Source organism: Monopterus albus, unplaced genomic scaffold (assembly GCF_001952655.1).
Source record: "Monopterus albus unplaced genomic scaffold, M_albus_1.0 scaffold290.1, whole genome shotgun sequence".
In the NCBI taxonomy this organism is placed as follows: Eukaryota; Metazoa; Chordata; class Actinopteri; order Synbranchiformes; family Synbranchidae; genus Monopterus; species Monopterus albus.
Genome location: NW_018128170.1, coordinates 563957 through 585561, shown reverse-complemented (window position 1 = coordinate 585561; position 21605 = coordinate 563957). Strand labels below are relative to the sequence as shown.

General features: G+C 42.8%; 1 protein-coding gene across 3 annotated transcripts in view; it reads left to right on the top strand.

Moving 5' to 3' along the window:
• pacs2 (phosphofurin acidic cluster sorting protein 2) overlaps positions 1-21605 on the top strand; it is a 49254-nt gene that overhangs the window by 18553 nt on the left and 9096 nt on the right. For 2 of the 3 annotated variants that reach the window (XM_020622926.1, XM_020622924.1), the window contains exons 2-14: positions 13592-13679; positions 14229-14318; positions 14565-14690; positions 16092-16254; positions 16525-16598; positions 17318-17398; positions 18276-18335; positions 18453-18607; positions 19625-19715; positions 20143-20214; positions 20563-20687; positions 20885-21017; positions 21282-21386. In XM_020622926.1, the coding sequence (XP_020478582.1) occupies positions 13592-13679; positions 14229-14318; positions 14565-14690; positions 16092-16254; positions 16525-16598; positions 17318-17398; positions 18276-18335; positions 18453-18607; positions 19625-19715; positions 20143-20214; positions 20563-20687; positions 20885-21017; positions 21282-21386 (1363 nt within the window). The remainder of the gene's footprint in view (positions 1-13591; positions 13680-14228; positions 14319-14564; positions 14691-16091; positions 16255-16524; positions 16599-17317; positions 17399-18275; positions 18336-18452; positions 18608-19624; positions 19716-20142; positions 20215-20562; positions 20688-20884; positions 21018-21281; positions 21387-21605) is intronic. The other variant, XM_020622925.1, reaches the window with a different exon arrangement.

Genomic DNA, 21605 nt, shown 5'->3' with positions numbered 1-21605 from the left:
TGAGGGGTCTGCAGTGGTCCTCTCCGCCCTCCTTTCGACCTGTGAGGTGTACAGGTCCTCCATGGAGGGCAGGCTGACACCGATCTTTTCTGCCTAGAGCCAATTAGGAAATACCAAAGTGGAATCCCAGCCTACGTTTTTTTTTTTTTTCCTCAGTGCTTTAAAGATAAAAACTTAAAGTGCTTTCACTCTGTCTCCCTCTTTGTGTTCTTCCTAACAAGTAGTGGTATTCCTGTGTTTTTTGGCAGTGTTGAAGAAAAGCCCCCCCCCCCACACACACACACACACACACCCACACACACACTTCCTTTCATGATAAAAGCGAGGTGTGAAGAGACTAAAGCAGAGCCGCATCTATCTCCTGCTGCGCCGTTGGCCTTCAGAGCTTAATGATCTACTGACACTGCTTCACTGAGCACATATGAACGTGATTTATATGGAGAGAGGGCACCGATCAGAATGCAGTTTAGACTTTGCCTCCTGTTGTCTGTTTATAATTCATGAGCAGCACAGAGGTTTATGTATGAACCTCCGTGACTGCAAAGAGGGGCTGAGTGTGCTTTTGTTTCATGTGTCCCGGCCTATGTGATGGGTTAATGCTGTCGTTCTAGATCCTCTGTTGATATTGACGCCTCTAGTTCTTAATGTTTTATGTTCAAATGAAGGATTACCTGTTTTAGTTTGACTTGAGGAAAATTTCCAACCACACTGTTTATTTGGCTAAACTCTAAATGTGTTTTATTGCTGAAAATGTGTCATAAATCCTAAAAAAGTAGAAAGGCCTTTCACATTCATGTTCAAGGAATAAGTCAACATTTTGGAGAAAGTGCTTTTTTGCTGAGAGTTAGATATAAAGCTGCAGCTGGTAAATGGACTTGTGTTTATATAGCACTTTTCTTTTCACTCAGAGGGCTTTACAACGTTTGCCAATTCACACCCACTCAATCCGATGGCAGTGGCCACCAATTTGGCACTCGGTGTCTTACCCAAGGATGTCTCAGCATGTGGACTGGAGACGTCAGGGACCAAACTGTTAATCTTACTGTTTGGGGACGACCCTCTCCACCTCCTACTGGGATACTGAATAAATTCTGAATATATTCTTGTGCAAATTCTGAAGTCTTTTTAGTAGGCAGTCTCACAGTGGAAACCTTTCAATCAAAGGAGATACAGCCTTGATTAGTGAGCTGTAGAGGGGGCGGTACGTGGATTTAGTTACCTGCTCTGAACAAAGCGAGGTTAGTTGTTTCCGGTTTTTGTTAATCCAAGCTAAGACTGATAGAGTGGCATCAATTTTCTCATCCAACTCTCAGCCGGAGAGCGAAAAACATTCACTTTAAATGTGAGTTTTGTGTGTACATGTGCATGTTTGTGGGCCCTGCACTTCAGCACACTTTCATTCATGCACTTTGCCTCCTCCTGCTAAAGCTGTCTGAGGTTGAGCTCACATCTATTTTTGGGCTTGATGTGTCCTGAGCTTTGCAACAAGTACACACTCTAAAATACACATGCGCCCTACCAGACTCTGCTCTGTCACTTCTCTACACCGTCTCTCTAGCCAGCAAGTAAATCCCACAGCTGAATATTGTATGAGCAGCTGAGCAGTGGAGAGCCCCTGGCATGTGCCTGAATAATACGACAGAACCACAGCAGATTGATTATAAAGTGTGTGTGTGTGTGTGTGTGTGTGTGGTATGGCTTCTTGGTCTGCCTACTGTAGCAAAGCACAGCGTGAACCCTTTTCACCTGCTGCAGCTTGCATATGTGTTTCTGACACTGTGTTATCAGGTGTTAGCAGGGCTCAGATTAGGCCCCTAACACTGCAGCAGATGGGGGCCCACTCCCACTGGGGCCTCTGATGCTAGTGCTCAGAGCTCCAATATTCAGCTTGAAAAGTTCAGCAAGGAAAAGCTCAACATTTTGGGAAATGTCACGTCTGTGTAATATGAATCTGGAATCAGAAACTGCTCTCTGCTTGGGTGAGAATAGGGTTCAGGGATGCTTTGTGCTACAGGAAGGTTAGGTCTGGAAAACGGTGTTGCTTGTTCCAGGGCTCTGAAGATTTATGGCCTGGTACCCTCCTCTTTGGGGCCAAATAATCAGAAAACATAATTTAACTCATACCCTGAGCTTCCATATGAATGCCCTCCTGCTCTTTGACACATTTAATTGTGGGCTGACTGACTGTTGTAAAGGTCGAATGTACAGTTGAGGTGCTGTGTTGAATTGCTGAGTGTAGTTCCCCATGCAACTGGCTCAAGCTTTACAAAGAGTTTGAGTCAATAATTCAACAAGAGCAGTAAATGCACAGGAAGTATCCGAGGCGCTCAGGTTTTATAGTTGTTTCATGCTGCAGCAACAACCATAACCAGCACCAGTAAATAGTGCAGGCTCCTACCGAGTAAAAATAACCTTTTTGTGTGAGTTTCATTTATATATTTATTTTTTGCAGTATACTTCTCCAGGAAGCAGCGGTAATTGGGAGCTGTTGGCTGGCAGAAGACAACGATGGTCTGGCTGTCAAATCTGTCTAAAAAAGTGTTGCACCGGGCTGAGACTGTGTCGCTCGCTTTCTCTTTCTGTGTCACACTCTCGTCGTATAGCTTTCACTTTCCTTCTTGTACTCACTCTTTTCTTCAGTTTCTTTTGTTTTCTGTTTCTCTCTCTCTCTGTATGAACTCATTCCGTCTTTGTCACAAACTGGCAGCCTCTTGGATGTTACAGATCCCAGGGATGGCGGACCAGTGGTTTGGGGTGGGGGGTTAGTCTGGGCCCTGATCCAGCCTGGGACTACTCTTCTCCCTTGACCTCCATCCCAAAGCTTCCTGGCACCTCACCTATGCCTCACTCAAGCAGGATAGCACCACCCTGAAGAAGGGAAGGCAAAGAAGTAAAGAGTGCCTGAACCGTTCTCAGCCTGAATCAGTTCATAGCTTTTACAAGTTCACCACTCGGCCTTGACACTTGAACAATAAACTAATGCTTCTCTCAGGAACATAGAATAGACCCCCAAGGGCAAATGTAAAAGATGCAGCACAGATTGTATCATAATCTACAGGTGCCAGTTCACAACAACAATCATCTAAAGGCACTTTATATAGTAAGGTCTAGACCTTACAGTATTGTAGGTAAGTCCCCCTGAGCAGCACTTGGCGACAGCGAGGAAGGAAAACTCCCTTTAATAGAAGAAACCTCCGACAGACCCCGGCTCTTGGTTGGTGGTCGTCTGCCTCGACCGGTTGGGGTGAGTGGATAGAGAACAGAGAAAAGAAACCACTATAGTTTCATGCATTAGTCTGTGTCCCTGGCACAACAGTGCCACTGCTTACATTTGTGCACAATGTAAACTCTGTAGCATCCCTCTGAGACACAATGTGTCACTCTCCTCTCATTCTCCCTTCCTGTCTCTCCCCACCCTGCTGTGCTCATCAAAGCAGGAATATCTCAAAAGAGGGGATTCAGTTGTTCGCCGTGTTCAGCACTTCTGTCTGCAGCGGGTGGTGGAGAATCTGGTGGCTGTGGTGTTACAGAGGGTGTTGGTATGTCAGCCATTCCAGGCTGATTGTGTGAAGCATGTTTAGAGTAAGATGCCACCAGCTCTGAGGCAGCGACAGCCATGACCCTGCTGTGTGTGGGAGGATGTAAGTGGGTGGATTGAAATAGCTGGACTGCAGTATTTGTCTAGAACGTTTGCATCTCAAGTTTCAGTCCAGGCCTGGCGGGCAGGCAGGACACGATGTCCCATGTAACCACTGCTTCTTCTTCTTCCCTCTGATGTCAAAGCATGCAAGACGATCTGCTCTCAACAGTCACATGCACGCTGAGCATGTCCAGCAAGCCATACTATATGTGTAGTCTCAGTTGCTATAGTGACAGTAACCCGCCAATCATCCGCTGTGTCTGCACTGTGTGACAGGTGCAAGATGTTTTTTGTTTATCCACCAATTCTAAACTTGAAAGGTTGCGATGAAGAGGCCACGTGAGCAGACACAGATGTGTGAACATAAAGAAGCAGCAATTACATTCACATCTTAAACATTTAGATGACTCCCAAAGGCAGCAGGGAAATGTCAGCGTTTACAAAGGCCATCATTTGCTAACGAGTGTGAGAGGAGTACGACAGAAAAGAGGACCGATTTTCTCTTAGAGTTAATAACAGTCACATATAGTCTACATTATAGACATTTATATGGCTCAGAGCAATTTAATGAGCTGGTGGGTTCACTGTGATAGACAGGTGATGGACAGACGACACAAACTGCTTCTGGGATTTAACCTGAATCAGCTACATTAAAGGTGAAGGTGGGCCATTTTCTATATCAGTAGTGTTTTCAAAAATCTCTGTATAGAGACTAAAACCAACAGTGACTTGCCTCTATGATTGGTTAATGTCTGCCAGCCTCCAACCTGGAATATTATTCATCTGTGCCAAGTTTTACAGTAAATTGAACATCCGCTCTGAGATGTGTTTTGATGGTACTTTAAATTCCCATTTGCAACAAAGATTTCTCCACATCAGGAAAGTAAAGCACAAAACATCCCTCCACAGCCTCAAGGCCTGGGCAGGTCTCTGTGTGGGTACCAGTCCTCCCATGTGACATTTTTCATTCACCGATGGGTGAAGGATTTGTGGTATGACAGGGAAATGTACTGTCTCACTGCTGAGCCGCTCCAAAGTTTCCCCTTAGTGTCTAGCGTTTCTCAAAATACACTAAAGTTTCTGCAGCTGGGGAAGTTTGAATCTCTGGAGACTTGTATTCATGATTTTTCTTAGTGAGTCAAGTCAGACATCGTTTCAGTAAGGCTGACAGAGAAAGAGAGAGAGAGAGAGCAGGACTGCCAGACTGAAAGAAAGACGGACAGAGACAGGAGGATGTGGATTTTCCAAAACCCCAAGAGACATGAGAATTTAGGCCACAGACACACAACATCTGTGCACTGGGAAAAAAAAACAAGAGCTGCATCAGAGGCGGGTCCAAGTAGGGTCGAAGTGCTGATGTTGATTGTGCATATTCAGATGCCAGATTAGAAAATAGATAGCCACACTCGTATGAGCATGTTTTAGCTGGTGTGTGTGTGTGTGTGTGTGTATACACACATGTACCGAGTCACACTCGGCTGTGGAAGGTTCAAATAAGTTTAATAACAAAATTTACTTGCTAAACGAGAATGAGTGGAAGCCCCCTCCAAAAGAAACCAAGCAAAGGGAAGCCAAGGTGCACTGTGGGTTTTCAGATTCGGGGAAACTCAGCCAATGAAATGAAACATTGCTGCTAGTGACTCGACTAATGCTTAACCAAGCACAATGCCAGGTACAACACAAAACAGGTGCTTTGATCATCAGCTGCTGGGGAAGAGGGAGAAACAGACGCAGGTTAATGGCCATGAGTTGGGAGTGGAGATGCACTGGCAGGGAGGTGTGTCTAACGAGCAACGTTGAAGGGAAACATCATTAATTACCCGGCAAACAACACAGCAGCAGTTTTGTTTGAACAGCTTTGGGATTGTAGTATCCAAGATGCATCCGTTGACTTGGGTGGTGTTTGCATGATTGGCTTTAACAAGTGTTGTGAAGTCACTGTCACAACATGTGGCAGCTTGTTCGAGACAAAATTAGCCCAGTGCACAACAGAACAAGGGGTCCCATAATTTGGTCAGTTAATTATAGTTTGTTTTAGTTGCAGATCTGCTGGAGAGCTGCCAACTTTGAGCTGTGCTTGTTGCTCTGATGCAACAAAGGTTTGACTGTTACAGTGAACAAATAAATGACTACATGAAACAGATGTGGCACGGTGGAGCAGTGGTTAATGGAATGCTCATACCTTTAGGGAACTATAGAGTTGGATAGGATGAATGATATCAGTGTCATGTCTGCTGCAAGAATGGAGCTAAAGCCAGGGAGAGTGTGCTTGGTTTCTTTAGCTGCTAAATGCACCGCTGTGTTCGTCGGCCGGTCACTAACGGTGCCTCTGTGATGTTTGGTGCTGGGCAGGTGAGCGTACAGTGGATTTTTAAAACATGTGCCCACAGTCGAAAATGAGAGGGTAAGAGTGGTGAGAGTGAACCAGGCCCGACGGCCTGAGCTCAGACTTGATATAAAGCTGAAAGGAGCTGCAGACCCAGGTGATAATTTTCCATAGGGTCATCACTGTGAGCACCGCTGTCACCTTGTCTCACAGTTTTTACATTATCATCATAAAATATATTGATTAAAGCGGCTCTAAACCAAAAGTACTGAGGTTTGTTGTTGTTCATAGGGAAGTCATTACGTCTGGCTTACAGGTGTGGGAATATATGTAGCATGAAATTTTTGCTGTGTGCATTCAAGGAAAGAGGAACGAGCGCTAAGATGTACGACGTTTTCTCCACAGTCACCATGGCACTGAACACTGACATCACAACGTATGACAACTGGAAAAGTGTGGATTCTGACAAAACCAGTACATCTGATGTCAAAACAGCACAAACATTGGACATTACAACTACTGAGAAACTTCAGCTTTCATTAAATACTGAATTATTATTATTATTATTATTTTTATTTATTTATTTATTTATTTATTTTAACACTTGTGAATGAGTCCAGATCACATTTTTAGGATAGTGGTGAACTTTCAGTTTGATGCAGACTGCTGTGCCGATACTGGAGGTCGTGACTGCTGTGCTTTGCAGTAAGGCTCTGAAATAATTATCTTCTTGTAATACATCAGCCCTGAAGTGTCGTCAAGCGTTGCAAGCTTGGCCCAAATCCAATTTAATTCAGCAGGTTCAGAGAGTGGATTTTCTTTCAGAGACTGAAAGTCTCAGAAGGCATGACGTGCCCTGTCTCGTGTGATGGGATTGAATGTTTGATTATTTACCAGAGAACTGCTGTTTCATCCTACGTTCTGACTGAGCTGAAGCAGCGCTGACTGGCCCCAGATCAGCAGAGAGGCCGAGCTATCGTTAAAAATTAGACTGAAAAACTGTTTCTGATCTCAACTGTGATGTCTAATAAAAAAAAAGAATGACATTGTCCAAGTTGGTTTGTACATAAGCTCCATACTTTGTCACTTCTGTTGGATAAAACCAGCCATCATCCATTTGTCTCTAGTTCTCATGCTTTAAAACTGTTTTTGAGATCAAATTTTAGTTCACAGCTATTGAAACAACTAGGATTCACTTGTATAGAGGCATGCACAATACCAGTACTGGGTCAGATACCACCCTCTAGTACTGGTACTACCAATACTACTCACCAGTACAGCATTACATTAACCTCACACCGGCTGAGTTGATCGTTAGGCGGTGGGCAAGGAAGTGCAGTGGTTCATAGATATTTTAAGATAAGTGACGACTACAAAGTAAAGCTGAGCTGTGAGCTCTGATTCTCTGCCCTGCTGTGTGTCTGTGAGCATCCCTGTCTTATACAGACATGAGGCAGTATTTTACTGAAACAGCAACACTCCAGATGCAACAAAATCCAACAGTAATGGAGAGAGTAACGAATGAAACACCTGTTGAATTGCAGAAATACGACCTCTTCACTCTCCCTGTGGTCCCGTTCACCCACTGAACCCATACAGTGTTGTTATGCTGATTGTTGAGAATAAGAAAAAAAAAACAACGCTCATTTTATGTTGCTAACGGCAGAAGTCTGATGAGCTGTACGTATGAAAATGAGTTCAAACTCCATCCATCCATCCATTTTCTTCCGCTTATCCGGGGCCGGGTCGTGGGGGCAGCAGTCTAAGCAAAGATGCCCAGACTTCCCTCTCTCCAGACGCTTCCTCCAGCTCCTCCGGGGTAATGCCGAGGCGTTCCCAGGCCAGCCGAGAGACATAGTCCCTCCAGCGTCTCCTGGGTCTTCCCTGGGGCCTCCTCCAAACTCCCAAACTTGCCATTCTGGGCGGGGGTTGTGGGATAATTTCATCCCAACAGAGGGTTGCACCCCTATAAAGGCTAAAAGCCATCTGTATCTGCACTTGGCATTGGTGAATACTCAAATGTAAGTACTTGTACTTGGTTTGAAAAAAGTGGTATCAGTGCATCCCTACTATACTATAAAAGCATCGCTCTGTCTGAGGGTGAAGTGCTCATCGTCCAGGAGAGGATCAAATGGAAGACCTAAGATGGCTCCTCACGATATCTGATACACTATTAACTCTGTTCCTAGGTCCTGTGTGTGTGTGTGTGGGTGTGTGTGGGTGAGGCCCAGTGCAGAAGAGCAGGACGTGGCAGCGTTAAGTGTGGAAATCGCATTGATGCGGCGTGTTGCTCACTGCAGCGCGGCTTCCAGTAACCGGTTGCCCAACAAGGAGCAAATCCGGGAGGTGAAACTGAATCTTGGATGTTTATATTCTGCAACCTGCACACAGTCATCCTGTCCCCTCATGTTGTTTATAAAGGTAGAGTAAGGGAAATTTATTGTAGTTTCAGGGTGATTTTCTTATTCAGGTCTCTGTGAGCATAGTTTTTTTACTGTCAAGCTGTGTAGTACACATGATCAAAGACCTGAGTTGATAAAAGGGTCTACATTAACCTGAGTTGCCTTTCAGCAGTGCAGGGAGTGTTGTACAGACCTCTTGGCCCTGAGTCTGGTCTCTCAGGCTACATACAGGCTGCCCAACCTTATGACTCTATGCAACCTTAAAGTGTTGTTAATCACCTGCATTTGAATGGTAACAAAAAACTCAAGTATATAAAATTAGGTTTCAAAGTCATGAAAAAATAAGGAGTATTCTCTGCTCTGAAACGCTGGGGGTGTGTCAGGTTAAGGCACTGAAACCTTCATGGTTCTGTTCTGGTGTCCAGGGAAGATGCTTTCGCAGGACTAAAAGTACGGTTAGTTAACCGAAGGCTGTAGTAAGCGTGTAGGGGTGGATCTAGAAAGCTTTGGAAGGGGTGGCCAGGCTCAGGCTCTTTAGCTAACTTTGGCCATGCTCCTTGTTTACCTCTGGCTGCAAAGTGTCCCCCCACCACTGAGGTGAATCATGCCAGGCACACAATCGGAGTAATGAATGCAGACCTCCTCAGTACAGATAAAGCCACGGCCTTTTGCTGACATGTAGATGCATACATCGTGCATCCAAGTCAGCTGCTTGAAAAACTAGCTAATGTCTACTAACCAAAGCTTTTTGGTCGCCTAACAATTGGCGACCAAAGTGTGCGTCTTTTGTGCTCGTGCACTTTCCTCCCCTGTGCAGCACCCAACCCCCGCGGCAAATGCAACACTTACCACGTCCTATCTGAAAGTCCTTTTAATGTACAGAGATTTACATTTCTAGTTTTTGTTTAACTAACCTTATCACAGAACACAGTAACGCCGGTAGTGCTGATATGATCTGACACAGCTCATTAGTGTCACTGGCCAAAACAAAGTCCTGCTGCTTTGCTTGCATGGCAGATGAAGTGATAGTGATTGTATTATCACATGCTGAGCCTGCTGGTCCTCCCCTCAGCCTTTGCAAGAGCATCGTTGCTGAGCTGGCAGCTGGATCAGGATTTGGCAGGGCCACACTACAAGCAGCAGGCCGTGTGTTTCAGTCCCCCCGGTGCAGCAGCGAGGCCATGGAGCAGGGAACAGGTTTAATCATTTCAATGCCCGAACAGCAGCAGTGTGGTTTTCTGTGTGTTCAGTCTGGGAACACCTGGGTGAGTGTGTCCTCAGCTTGAGTTCAGAGCGAGAGAGGCAGCAGCTGCTGAGTCAAACCTCACGACCTGCATCGTACATCACTCTCTGTGCATCACAGAAGGAACAGAGAGGAGCTACTGAATACTAAGCAGATTGTTTAAAGAGGGAGCAATGGGAAAAGCAGATTTCCAAGTTGAGGGTTGGATTTTATTGTAAAAGATGTTATTTAAGTGCTGTTAAAGCAGGAAGCTGGTACCCCTCACTTTTTTCACAACTTGTTGATGTGACAAAAAACACATCATTCAAGGAAACTAATATGAACTACACCCAAGTCAGAAGTCACAGCTGGAAAAATAAAAGCTATTCAGCTTTTCTAATTGAGAGTCGGTCTCAGGCGTTGGAGCTATTCATTACATGAAAGTAGAAATCTTTAAATCTTACCCTCAGGCTGAACTGGGAGTACAGAATCATCGGTGTCACTGAGCAAGTCGGTAGCGTTTAACAGTGGAGCTCCCCTCTGAAAGGGCAATTGTCCAATCACGATGGGCAATATGTTACAGTACTTCATGGTGAAAGGCGTACTGAAAGGCTGAGACATCCACAGTGGTGGAAAGTAACTAAACTCAAGTACTGCACCTAAATTCAATTTCTGAAATATTGAACTTTTTATTCCACTAAATTAATTGTATAACTTAATTTATTAGCTACTTTCCAGAACCAGATTAATACAGACATATAATATAATATAATCACAAGGCTTTATTGATCTCTGGTGGAAAATTTAGCCACGAGCCAGGTCCAGTGATACCATTAGCTAATCAATGTAGTCATTAATGAATAATGTGATTAATTAACTCTCAGCAGTCTCTAACAGTTTCATTAAAGGTACCCACTAAAATGTTGTTTGGACCCCATTTAAAAATATCACCAGTGTTGAACCATTTTACCCCAAAAAAAGTGTCCATATATAGTTTCAACTTGTTTCAGATTTTTATTCAACACAGATCCTCTTAGAAATGAATGCTGGTTCACTGCACTGGTTCCTTTGGGCAGATTTCTTCCTAGAACACATAGAAGATAAACCCACTGTGAGTGGTGTTTTAAAAAAATCTAAAACCCCTGAAGCTCAGTGAGACTTTTTAGCGAAGCCGACTGGGGCCACTTGGCTCCTTCTGCATCATCCAACCACCTACAGTAGTATAACTGGAATAGATGTGGGACTGGAAACAATGGAAACAGGGTAGAATACAGAACAGGAGTGCAAGAATGCTGTGTATTGTGTGTGTGCGTGTGTGTGAGTGCAGGCTGCAGACAATGCGAGCCTTCACCAGCTTGCGTGCATTGTGCCTGGGGTTTCTTGTGCCGTGTCTCAGCTGAAGAAGAGTGCGGTCTTCGTTGAGCCTGCCGGAGCTTCTTCAACGCCTGCCTTTGTCATCTCTTCTCACTCTGTCCCATTGTTTTCCGTTCTCCCATAGCTGATTGATACCACTCTGCTGCAGAGACAGTGGGTTTGAAGGTTCTTGACTGTTAGCGCTGCTGTTCTTTTGTTGTTGTTGTTGTTGTTGTTTGGTGCTTCTGTGTTTTAGCTTCTGTTCTCAAACAGGGGACTCAGACAGGGGTTAGTTTGCTGTACGTCAAGGTCACCTCCTCAATATTTGGAGTATTAATGTCGCTCCCTGGGTTTTCTCCACTCAGTGGTAGAAAGTAACTAATTACATTTACTCAAGTACTGTACTTAAAGCTACAGTATGTAACTTTTTTCAAATAATTTTGTTGTAGAAATCTGCTCCAAAGCCAGTGTTAATCCTCCTGTGAGCCAGACTCACTGAACAGCGCTGGCAGCAGTGCGGAAAAATTAGCTTCTAAAGGTTTTGAGCAGGACAGACCTCTCTGACCAATCAGAGATTTTTAATTAGCTTTGCTTGATCAGTAAGTGGTTGTTGCATTCTCATTTACTGTAATATCTGCAGAGCGCAGCAGAGTGGAGCAGGAAGAGGGAGGAGCGCTGGGTGGAGCAGAATGGACTGATTTGAAGTTTCATGCTACTTTAAGTTACATACTGTAGCTTTAAACAGGCTGAAGTTTTGTAGCATTTTTATTTTCTTCTATTTTATACTTTGACATTTCAGATTACAATATTATACTGTATTGTATTTCGGCATTGCACATATTTGATTACTTTAGTTACTTCTCAGAATCAGAAAATAAAACAAACTACAGTTTACAGGAAATTCACAGGTTACCTAGCCGTACTTCAAACTAAGTATATAAGGTAGTTAAAATTAGCTCCGCCTTTACCAGCTGTAACATTAAAGTAATAACAATGATGCATCAATAATTAAAACACAATAACATGATATACATTCAGGTGAATTGTGTAATTATTTTGTTTGATGCTAAAACCTAAGATTTTGAATGCAGGGCGTCTACTTTTAACTGAATAGTTTTACACCGTGATGTTGCTGCTTTGACTGAAGTAGTCCTTCTGTCCCAGTCTCCACTCGTTTTTCTGTCCCCTGTCAGCTGTGGCAGTTTTGACCCACATCTTTTACCCTGTGTAAGAATAAACCTCTGCTTGAATAGCCACCCCTGCTGCTGAACAACATTCAATGCTGTGTTTTTATGGCCCAGAATAATTTAGGAGTGATGTCATTCTAACCAGTGGCACAATTTCACTGTTTACTTTTGCTGTAAAAGGGAGAAGCAGGGTGATGAATGACTGGGCTCCAGATTGTGAACAGCCAGCCTGTTCTGAGCAGCTCTTCTGGATGATTTAGTCAAAGGAGCCAAAGATTGGAACAGAAAAACTTTTTTTTTTTTTTCATTAAAAAAACAAAACAAAACAACTTTTTCACTTCGTGACAGGCTTGTTAATTCAACTGTCCTCCCACTGCCCTGACAAAGCGCACACACCCCCAAACACTATCCTGCCTCAGTGGTTTGGAGGCCCGTCTGCTGGGCAACTCAAAGCAATGGCAAGTAAAAGAGGATTTAGCTGCAACACCCTCGCTTCTCATTAAGTTAGACTAACAAAGAAAGTTTTGAAACATTTCTCTAATCCTTAGCTGTTTCCTTTCTTCATTGCTCCAGTGGCCAGTTATAAAACAGTTATCTTTCACTAGTTAAAGTGCCCATGGCTGCTCATTTTGCTCATTTCCAGCCACTGAATGTTTAATCTTCGCTACCTTTATATTAGCTTTGCACCCATCACAACTCCAAATAGTCTGTATTTATTTCAGAATGATAAAACCCGAGAGCCTCTTCCTAAAAATGAGAGGCTAGTTTGTGAATGTACGCACCCATCAAGACGTTTTCTCTAACTTGATTCCTAACATGATCCTAACTACATTCATTGAGGGGGTCGCTACATTTACTGTATGTCCCTTTGTTTATCTGTATGCGAGGTTAAGTTTTGGTTTTACAAAAGTATTTCTGTTTGTGTGCAGATTTAACAAACAAGCGGGATATTTTAAACTCATCAGTGCCCCCTGGTGGCAGCACTATAGTATATACCAGAGCCTCAGTTTCTAAATGACCTCAAACATACTTTTTTGGCATTTCTGTACTGTTTTATTACTTGCATTACTCTTTGTTCACCAGTATTAGAAACGTGATAAGCTAAATTCCACCACCGGTAGCAGCTAAGCTAATGTATCGGTCAGTTCTGGTAAAGCCCCTGTCTGCTCACACGTTGTAAGCTGCTCAGCTAAAGAGCATCACATTAACACCTACTGCACAATAAGGTGTGAAAACGTGACACTGAAACAACCACGTCTGCACAGAGTCATGAAACCTGGTGATTCCCTAAGGAAGATGCTGCCACGTTTCCTGACAGCCTGTATGTGTCTTTCTTACTTGTAAACTGTTTAATATATGCACTGCCTGACTGGCTGGTGTGATTGACTCATCTCTTCGTGCATATTAAGAAAGTGGTGCCAAGCTAATCATTGTTTTTCCTTGTTCTTTCTCCCTCTGCAGATTGTGCAGCCTGACTCTGAAGAAGCTGGTTGTGATGCGAGTACTTGATAAAGAGCTGATTTCTGTGGTCATAGCGGTGAAAATCCAGGTGTGTTGTAAAAACAAACACCAACAGATCTGGCACATATAAATCTGTTGCACACAAACACATTTAGTATGTCCACATGTCATGTATATTGAGCAGTAAATAACATATTGATATAATTTAGTCACTGATGAACCAAGAAAGGAAAATACTGGTGGATATTTTAGTCCTGACCACATTCTATGATATTATTCTTTTGATTCTCTTTAACATCTTTTCACACCAGCCTTTGGCTTTGGTTCATGTCATGTGTTTGTTTGAGCTATAATCCAATAGATGTAACTTCATAATTTAACTCGCTGGTCCACAGAGGACAGGAAACAGACGTGTAGACTTTTAAAGTTAATTAGTTTTGTAAAATTACCATATACAGTAAAGACCATGGGATTTGTGAAATGCAGAAATAATGTAATAAAAGTAACAAGAGTTTTAAAAGGTGATAAATTGTGCTGAATTACATACGGCCTGCACCTCAGCTATAGAATGAATAATAGCAGCAGTTGACTTGGATTGCAGCTGTGCACACTAAATTGAACACAGAGCTTCTTTCAGGGCTCCAAACGGATTTTGAGGTCCCATGAGATAGTGCTGCCACCCAGTGGGTCTGTGGAGACTGATCTGGCTCTCACCTTCTCACTGCAGGTAAAACTCATCATGATGCGTTTTAGCTGCTAAATAAGCCATTTATGAATAATTTTAGGTTTGTATTTGCTGTTCCTTATAAATTCAAGTGAAATTGCCCAGCGTTATGTCTGTGCACATACACTATACTGGTAACATTCAATATTTTTGTTATTGCCCTGTGAAATACAACTTTAATTGCTCATTATTTCATTATTAAACTATTTGTAATATTTCCTTTCTGTTTTCTGATTGCTCCACCTTCAGTACCCGCACTTCTTAAAACGAGAGGGAAACAAGCTGCAGATCATGCTCCAACGGCGGAAGAGATACAAGAACCGAACTATCTTGGGCTACAAGACTCTTGCAGTGGGCTCTATTGACATGGCTGAGGTACAGTAAGACCCTTCTGCTAGGCTTAAGTTTATGTACTTGTTGCCTACCTCAGTACAGATTAATAAGGATAATCACCTGTATTGGCCAAGTATGTTACACACAAGGAATTTGTTTCCGGTACAGAACCGATTGTGTTATTTGTGTGTGACTACGTAGATAACAAGGTTCTGGCTTGTTTCCGTTGTTTTGTGCCAGGCAGGAGCAGGAAGGAGCATCGGCTCTAACAGGCTGTTAGTGTCAGGACCGGTGTGAAAATATAATAAGAAGATGGTGGGTGTTGTGGCTGCAGGGTGACATTTAATAGAAAATTTGTCTCCTCATCTTCGCCTGGAGTCTGGCTCTGAGTCGTCTACTATAACTTGGAGCTCTTTGTTTTATACAATACAACAAAAAGCCTTGTTAAATAAGCAGATTTGTCTTTTAATTAGTCTGAAAGTGGTGCTTATTTTTGAAAGACACAAGGTAATTCCACTGTTTCTAATTTGTACCAGTTTTCCATAAAGACGCGACAAAAACCTTGTTTTAAATAAATCTTTTTAAAGTGACCTCGCCCCGCAGACACTGTTGTTTTAAAAATTCTTACAATGCATAAATAAGCGACTTGCTTCAGATGAATATTCTTCAGTACAGATGATGGCGATACACTAAGGAGTTCCCATATGGCTGACAAAGCTCAGTGGAGCTTATTAAGGTCACATCTCAGCAGCTCAGAGGAGGAAAAAAACATTTTGGCGCCAGGGAGGGGGGGGGAAAGCAGAAACACAGTCGTACTTAAGGATATAACAAACCTCTGAAAACGTACCACCTGAAAACACAGCGTAGATTGCAAGAGACTGACATGGTCTCGTAGGACCGCACGAGGAGAGGTGGCGCTGTCCGGTGCTGGGTTTGTGATGAGAATTAGAATTCGAACCCCCGGAGTGACTAGTTAAGTATGTGTATGGAAAAATAAAGAATGACGTTTGTTGTCTCACTAACGGGCCTCTGGGTAAGGCGCTCAGCCTGCTGCTGCTTCACTGACTGGTTACAGGGCACACAGCTGGGAATGTATGCAAGCGTGTAACTGAGGTTTCAGAGTGAGCCTGCAGAGACCCACCTCCACAATGGCAAAAAGGACAGATAATTAAAATGTTGTCAGACTTAAATGGAAGGTCAAACACTGAAGTGTGCAATTGACGTTGCTGTGCCCACTTTCACTCCATCTGCTTCACTGACAATGATTGTTTCTTGGTGATTTTCTGCCTTTCCTCCAATACATTTTGCCTGGCGAATGTTAGGATTCTCTTCCTACATCGTCAGGATTCTTTTCTCAAACCTTGATTCACAATATGGTGTTAAAGAAATATTTTGACATTTGATTGTTGTGCCTCTGCTTCTCTTTCCTTTCACCTCTGTCAGGTGATGCAGCACCCGACAGAAGGAGGCCAGGTCCTTCCCCTCTGCAGCAACCAGAAAGACATGCTGGGGAAGGTGGCAGAGATCTGGATCTTTTCCCTGTCCAGTCAGCCAATAGATCACGAGGAGGCAGCCCTGCAGGAAGGGCAGAAGATCAAATGCTCCGGTACACTTTGCCTCTCCTTACCCCAATGTTCTGAGATCAACCCAGCACCAAATGTGCTAAACAGAGCAGAGGTCACAGGCTTCAGGGTGTTGTTTTTGTAACCTTGCAGAGAGAAGATAAATGTAATGTAGCACAGAGCTCTGTATAAACTGTACATCATGTATATTTAGAGCCTGACTGTGTCAAATTTAATTAAAAAGGTCATTAAAATATGCACGAGGCATCTTCTACACTCCATTCTTTAATCTCCCTACTTGTCTGATGCTTTAGATAACTACTCAGAGGAAGAGTACGAGAGCTTCTCCTCAGAACAGGAGGCCAGTGACGACGCTGTGCAGGGACAGGTAAGTCTGACTGGAAATCAGCAGTGTGAAGGGTCATGAGGGAAAGCAAATCACTTCACATCGTCCTGGTCAGTGGCAATATAAGCACTCTGCTGGGGCATGAGGATGGAATAAAGCATGTGTACTACTATTGAAATGGTTTATTAGGCACTGGCCAAGGGGCCAGGGGCTCCTACACCAGAAAACCATGAAGAGACTTTGCATTGGAAAATCAATTAAGCAATTACAAAACGATTACAAAAAGCCAAAAATGAGGGGGAAAAAAAAAAAACTACAAAGACTTACAAACTACAAAAAAAAAAGAAAAAGATGGCAAAATGGCTACAAAATATGTTAAATGACAAAAAAAAATGCAAAACTAGTAATTTTTTTTTTTTAATTGATGCTAAATTATCACTAAGAAATGCAAAAGGTGTAAAAATTAACAAAATGGCTAAAACCAGACACAAGACAACTGGGACACACAAAACCACAAGAAGACATACTATGGTTGCTTAATCTGTGAGTCTTGCTCCTAGAAGTGTAGGAGAGGTCGGAGTCTTTTACATGTCTGTGCCCAGAGGCCTGTTGTCTCATAATCCATCCATACACTGCATCATTTAAGGAAAAGCTCAAGACAAGTGACCCATAAATACTGTTGTGTCTCTTGTATTCAACCCTCTGTGTTCATGACATACTATACCAATGCTCTTGTTTATTCATCTTTCTCTTGTTTTCAGGATCTTGAAGATGATGAGTACGATGTGAGAAAGCCAAAGAAACAGAGGCGGTCAATTGTAAGGACTCCCTCCATCACCAGAGTAAGAATCCATTTACACACTCAACAGGCACTGAGGAAACAAAACATTCAGATGGATGACAACATAAATTATTCTAGTCAGGTGTTGTAAGCCTCCAGAACAGTTTCAGCGCTGCTCGACAGAGACGCCCAAATCTAATCAATCTAATAAAATGATTTTCCCTAATTCTGTATTCCATTTGTGTGTGTTGAGATCTGGTGATTGTGAAGGCCATGCTGTAAAATTCACATCAATTTTACAGTTATCAGCACATTCACTAAGGCCTTGTTGTCCGTATCGGGGCATCTGTGTTCAGTTTGTCCACCAGCTGTATATTTGAAGTTCGCACAGCCCTGCAGGGAAGCAGGTCTTTGAGCAGTGTTGATCACCTCCTTAAGGTGGCGTTACATTTGGGAATCTGGCAAATGATTGGTGCTACTATAATCTATGGTCTATGGATTCAGCATTGTTTTCTATAAAGAAATCACTTTACATATGTATAGCCAAAGAATCCAGTATTGGCTCAGGAACTGCAGTTAAATGTGCTTTTAAAATAAACATCAGCTCTTTCCAGTAAACACCATCTTGAGTCCATCTTATATGTGATTCATTAGCAGATGGTGACGTGCCTGACAAGTAATATTCAACACATGTCAGTGAGCTTTAATGAGACAGTGTTAAGATGTTTTTTCTCAGAGGTGACATGGTATTATTGAGATCTCAGTGAGCAGCTGCAGGACGTGAAAGCCACAGACGGGAGGTGAGGCGTGATGTTGCAGCAAAATCGATACGCAGCACTGTAAATGTGAAACAGAGGAGCTCCTGTGCAGCAGAGCGCTGTAGTAAATCATAACTTGGTCACAAACTGACTTGTTGTGTTTCTTCTCCTGTGCTTTAGCAGCAGAACTTTAAGCAGCGCGTGGTGGCTCTTTTGAAGCGATTCAGAGTTTCAGATGAGGTGGGTGTCTTGTGTTGCTCTGGGAATTGACCGTTCTCTTGTCGGCTTACTGTGAAGCTGAACATGCTGAGACACTAAAGATGTGATGTTTATGCTTGTGTCTGTGCCCGTGTGAAGGTGCTGGACTCAGAGCAGGATCCTGCGGAGCCGCCTCCTGAGGTGGAGGAGGAAGATCTGGACCTGGATAGTGTGGAGTTTGAGAACCCCAGCGACAGCGGCCCGGAGCTGGACGATGATGACAGTGTCCTCAGTACGCCAAAACCCAAACTCAAGTGAGTGGCTCTTCTGAGGAGTGTGTGCATCTTTTGTTGTGAGTTTTCACACTAATGGTGATTATGTTACAGCTAAAAGAGACCTTGGCTGAAAGTTGGCATAAAAAGGTTTCTTTTCAAAATATTCATCGATTTATTCTGACACATAGGCTGAGTATGAAATATTGCTTTAGCTTGTTTTTAAAGGTACATTTTGCCAATATTTTTCACAGATATTGTAATTTCAGTTTTTAAAACAATAAAAAAGTGTAAATATTTTGGGTTTTATTTCTGTGTACTCATGTTTTGCAGTGTAGGAAACCTGAGAAAACATTTTTGAATAACAGGACATTTTATCAAAACATACACTAATAAGCTGAAAAGCATTTTGTTGGGGAACTTGGAGAATGTTCAGTATTCACAGAGCTGAGGTCGTGACTGGCATTCCCTAATATGGGTGCATCTTTATAAATAGTAAATTCTTCTTTTCACATAATCCAATTCAGTAGTGTCTTGTCTTTATTCCTGCCTCCATGTTCTAACACAGGCTTTCTGTGTAAGCTGTGGAGCTTCTCAGCTGAAGCCGTGTTCTGTCTTCAGTCATTCCCTCAGACTTTAGAAGGTCCTTCAGATCCACAGAAGGCATTATATAAGAGGCTGAGTAGTACGCCTCTCGACTCATAAATCGACTTTGACATGTAAAAGCAGCTCAGGAAGAATGGTCGTTTTTGGATTAAAAAAAAAAAAATCAAAACACTCAGTTCATGCACACCACTGTATAGGGCTAATTATTTTTGTTTGTGTGATGTAAGTTATAATGCTGGCATCACTAACCTACAATAAAAAAAGCTAATCAATGTGTAAAATCTGGCCATGGTAGAGTTTATGGTGCCCATAACTCCACTGAGTTAAACTGCATGTAAAACGCTGACCCAGAGGAAACTCTTCATATCACGTAAAAACCCATCAATAGTAATGTTAAGACATGTTTGTTGTCTTTACTTCAGTCCAGATTGGGGTCTTTTTTTTCTGTTTCAGGCCATATTTTGAGGGTGTCTCCCTGTCCAGCTCTCAAACTGAGATTGGCAGCATCCACAGCAGTCGGAGCCACAGGGAGCCTCCTAGTCCGGTGAGACCACAGTCACATGAACACCCTGAACAGTCTCAGTACAACGGGCTAAACATCTCAGCTGGGCAGTGCAGGTGTCCAACATGCCACTTCAAATCGGTTCCCAATCACATGCACACCTCAGATCACTGCTTCTTCTATGTTTATATAAACAAACGGGGTTACTGATACTACAGTGAAACAGCTGGAGGCCGACCAGCGCCAATGAGTAGGAAGGCTCAGGCTCTTTCACTGAACTACAGAAGAACCAAAAATCACGTCCCCCGCTTGGATTTTTCCACCAGTACGCTGGTTTAACCAGCGATAATATGATCACTAGTTTGCTTTTGCATCACGAGGTGCTGAATGAAACAACACTGTGTGAAATAGAAGTTCCTGGGGCTCCATCGTAACCAGGTCATGTTTATCCTTCTTCTCACTGTTTCAGATTGACCCAGATAAAATCAAGTGCAGTGGGGCCAAGTTTCCAGATGACAGTGCGTCTGATAACATCTCCTTTGTGAGTATGAACTCATAAAGCTGCCTAAGATCAATAACTAACAACTAGTGTTATTAGGCAAGTCAATATTTTCAGGACAAATGTGGACAAATGAGCAGTAGGTTGTTCACAGTGCAGAAATTGCATGTTTTTGTTCCTCTGTATGTTATGTATAGTTGTAGTCACTTTGCATACAGAGAAAAATACACTGCAGCTGTTAGTTTACAATCATAAGACCTAGAAACAATTAGAATAAATCATCGTGAATAACAATCAAAACCCTCAAGAACAGTCCACACTTTTAAAGTGTGAAAAGGTTCAGCATATTGTTTTGAAAAGAAAAATGCAGAAACACATGTGTTCTCACAGGAGCAGCCGGAGGCGGTGACTCCCACCACAGAGCTGGAGATGGACAACATGGACACGTTTTTAGAAAGACTGCCACCGAGTGGCAAGATGACCAAGACAGAGTCCCTTATAATTTCATCCAACAGGTAAATGTAATACTTCTGCAGGTTGGTTTTAAATCTGACATGAACCTTTATGAAATGAAATCACAGAGAATAATGAATGTGTGGCTTAATGCAAGCATCACCCACAGATCAGAGTTTATGCTTGTTGCTGCTGATGTTTACGTTAGTAATTCTGCCTCTAACACTTCAGTCCTCCACTTGTCTTCTCTCGTTTTCAGGCAGGAGCCCAAGTTGGCAGGGAGGCGCGGCAGGAGTACATCACTGAAGGAGCGCCAGCCCAGCAGACCACAGAATGAGAGGGCCAACAGCCTGGACAATGAACGGTCCCTGGACACACGCTGCCACCTGCAGGTAGGAGGAGGGAGCTGTAGGACCAACTAAAATCACCTGTAGACCTGAATGAGCTTTACTCTGGTTGTGTAAGGTTATTTAAACATAAAATACATGTTGATGGCTCCAGTTCAGTCTATTATTCCTGTTGTTTTTACATTTTGCATGTGAAAAGCCAGAGTCACTGGAGGAAACTTTTAGCGAAAATATATTACAGCCTGGAAACCAAAACTAAATTATAAGTCCTTATCTTAATCATTTTCTTTTTTTTTTCTACCCAACAAGATTCCTAGAAAGACGGTGTATGACCAACTAAACCACATCCTGGTGTCTGATAACCACCTCCCGGACAGCATCATCCTCATCAACACGTCAGACTGGCAGGGCCAGGTGAGAAACGCCAGCACAATATGTCCTACTCTGCATATATTTATTACTTTACAGTTTTTTAAAATTATTTTGGAATGAGAGAGGTTAGATGTTAAAAAGTTGTACTTGTGTATGAATACTTATAATTTATAATTAAAAAAGATAGGAGGATAGTAATTATTTAAATAATGAATTTATGATGATTTTCTTCAGGAACTGGATGCATGACATGTTTTAAAT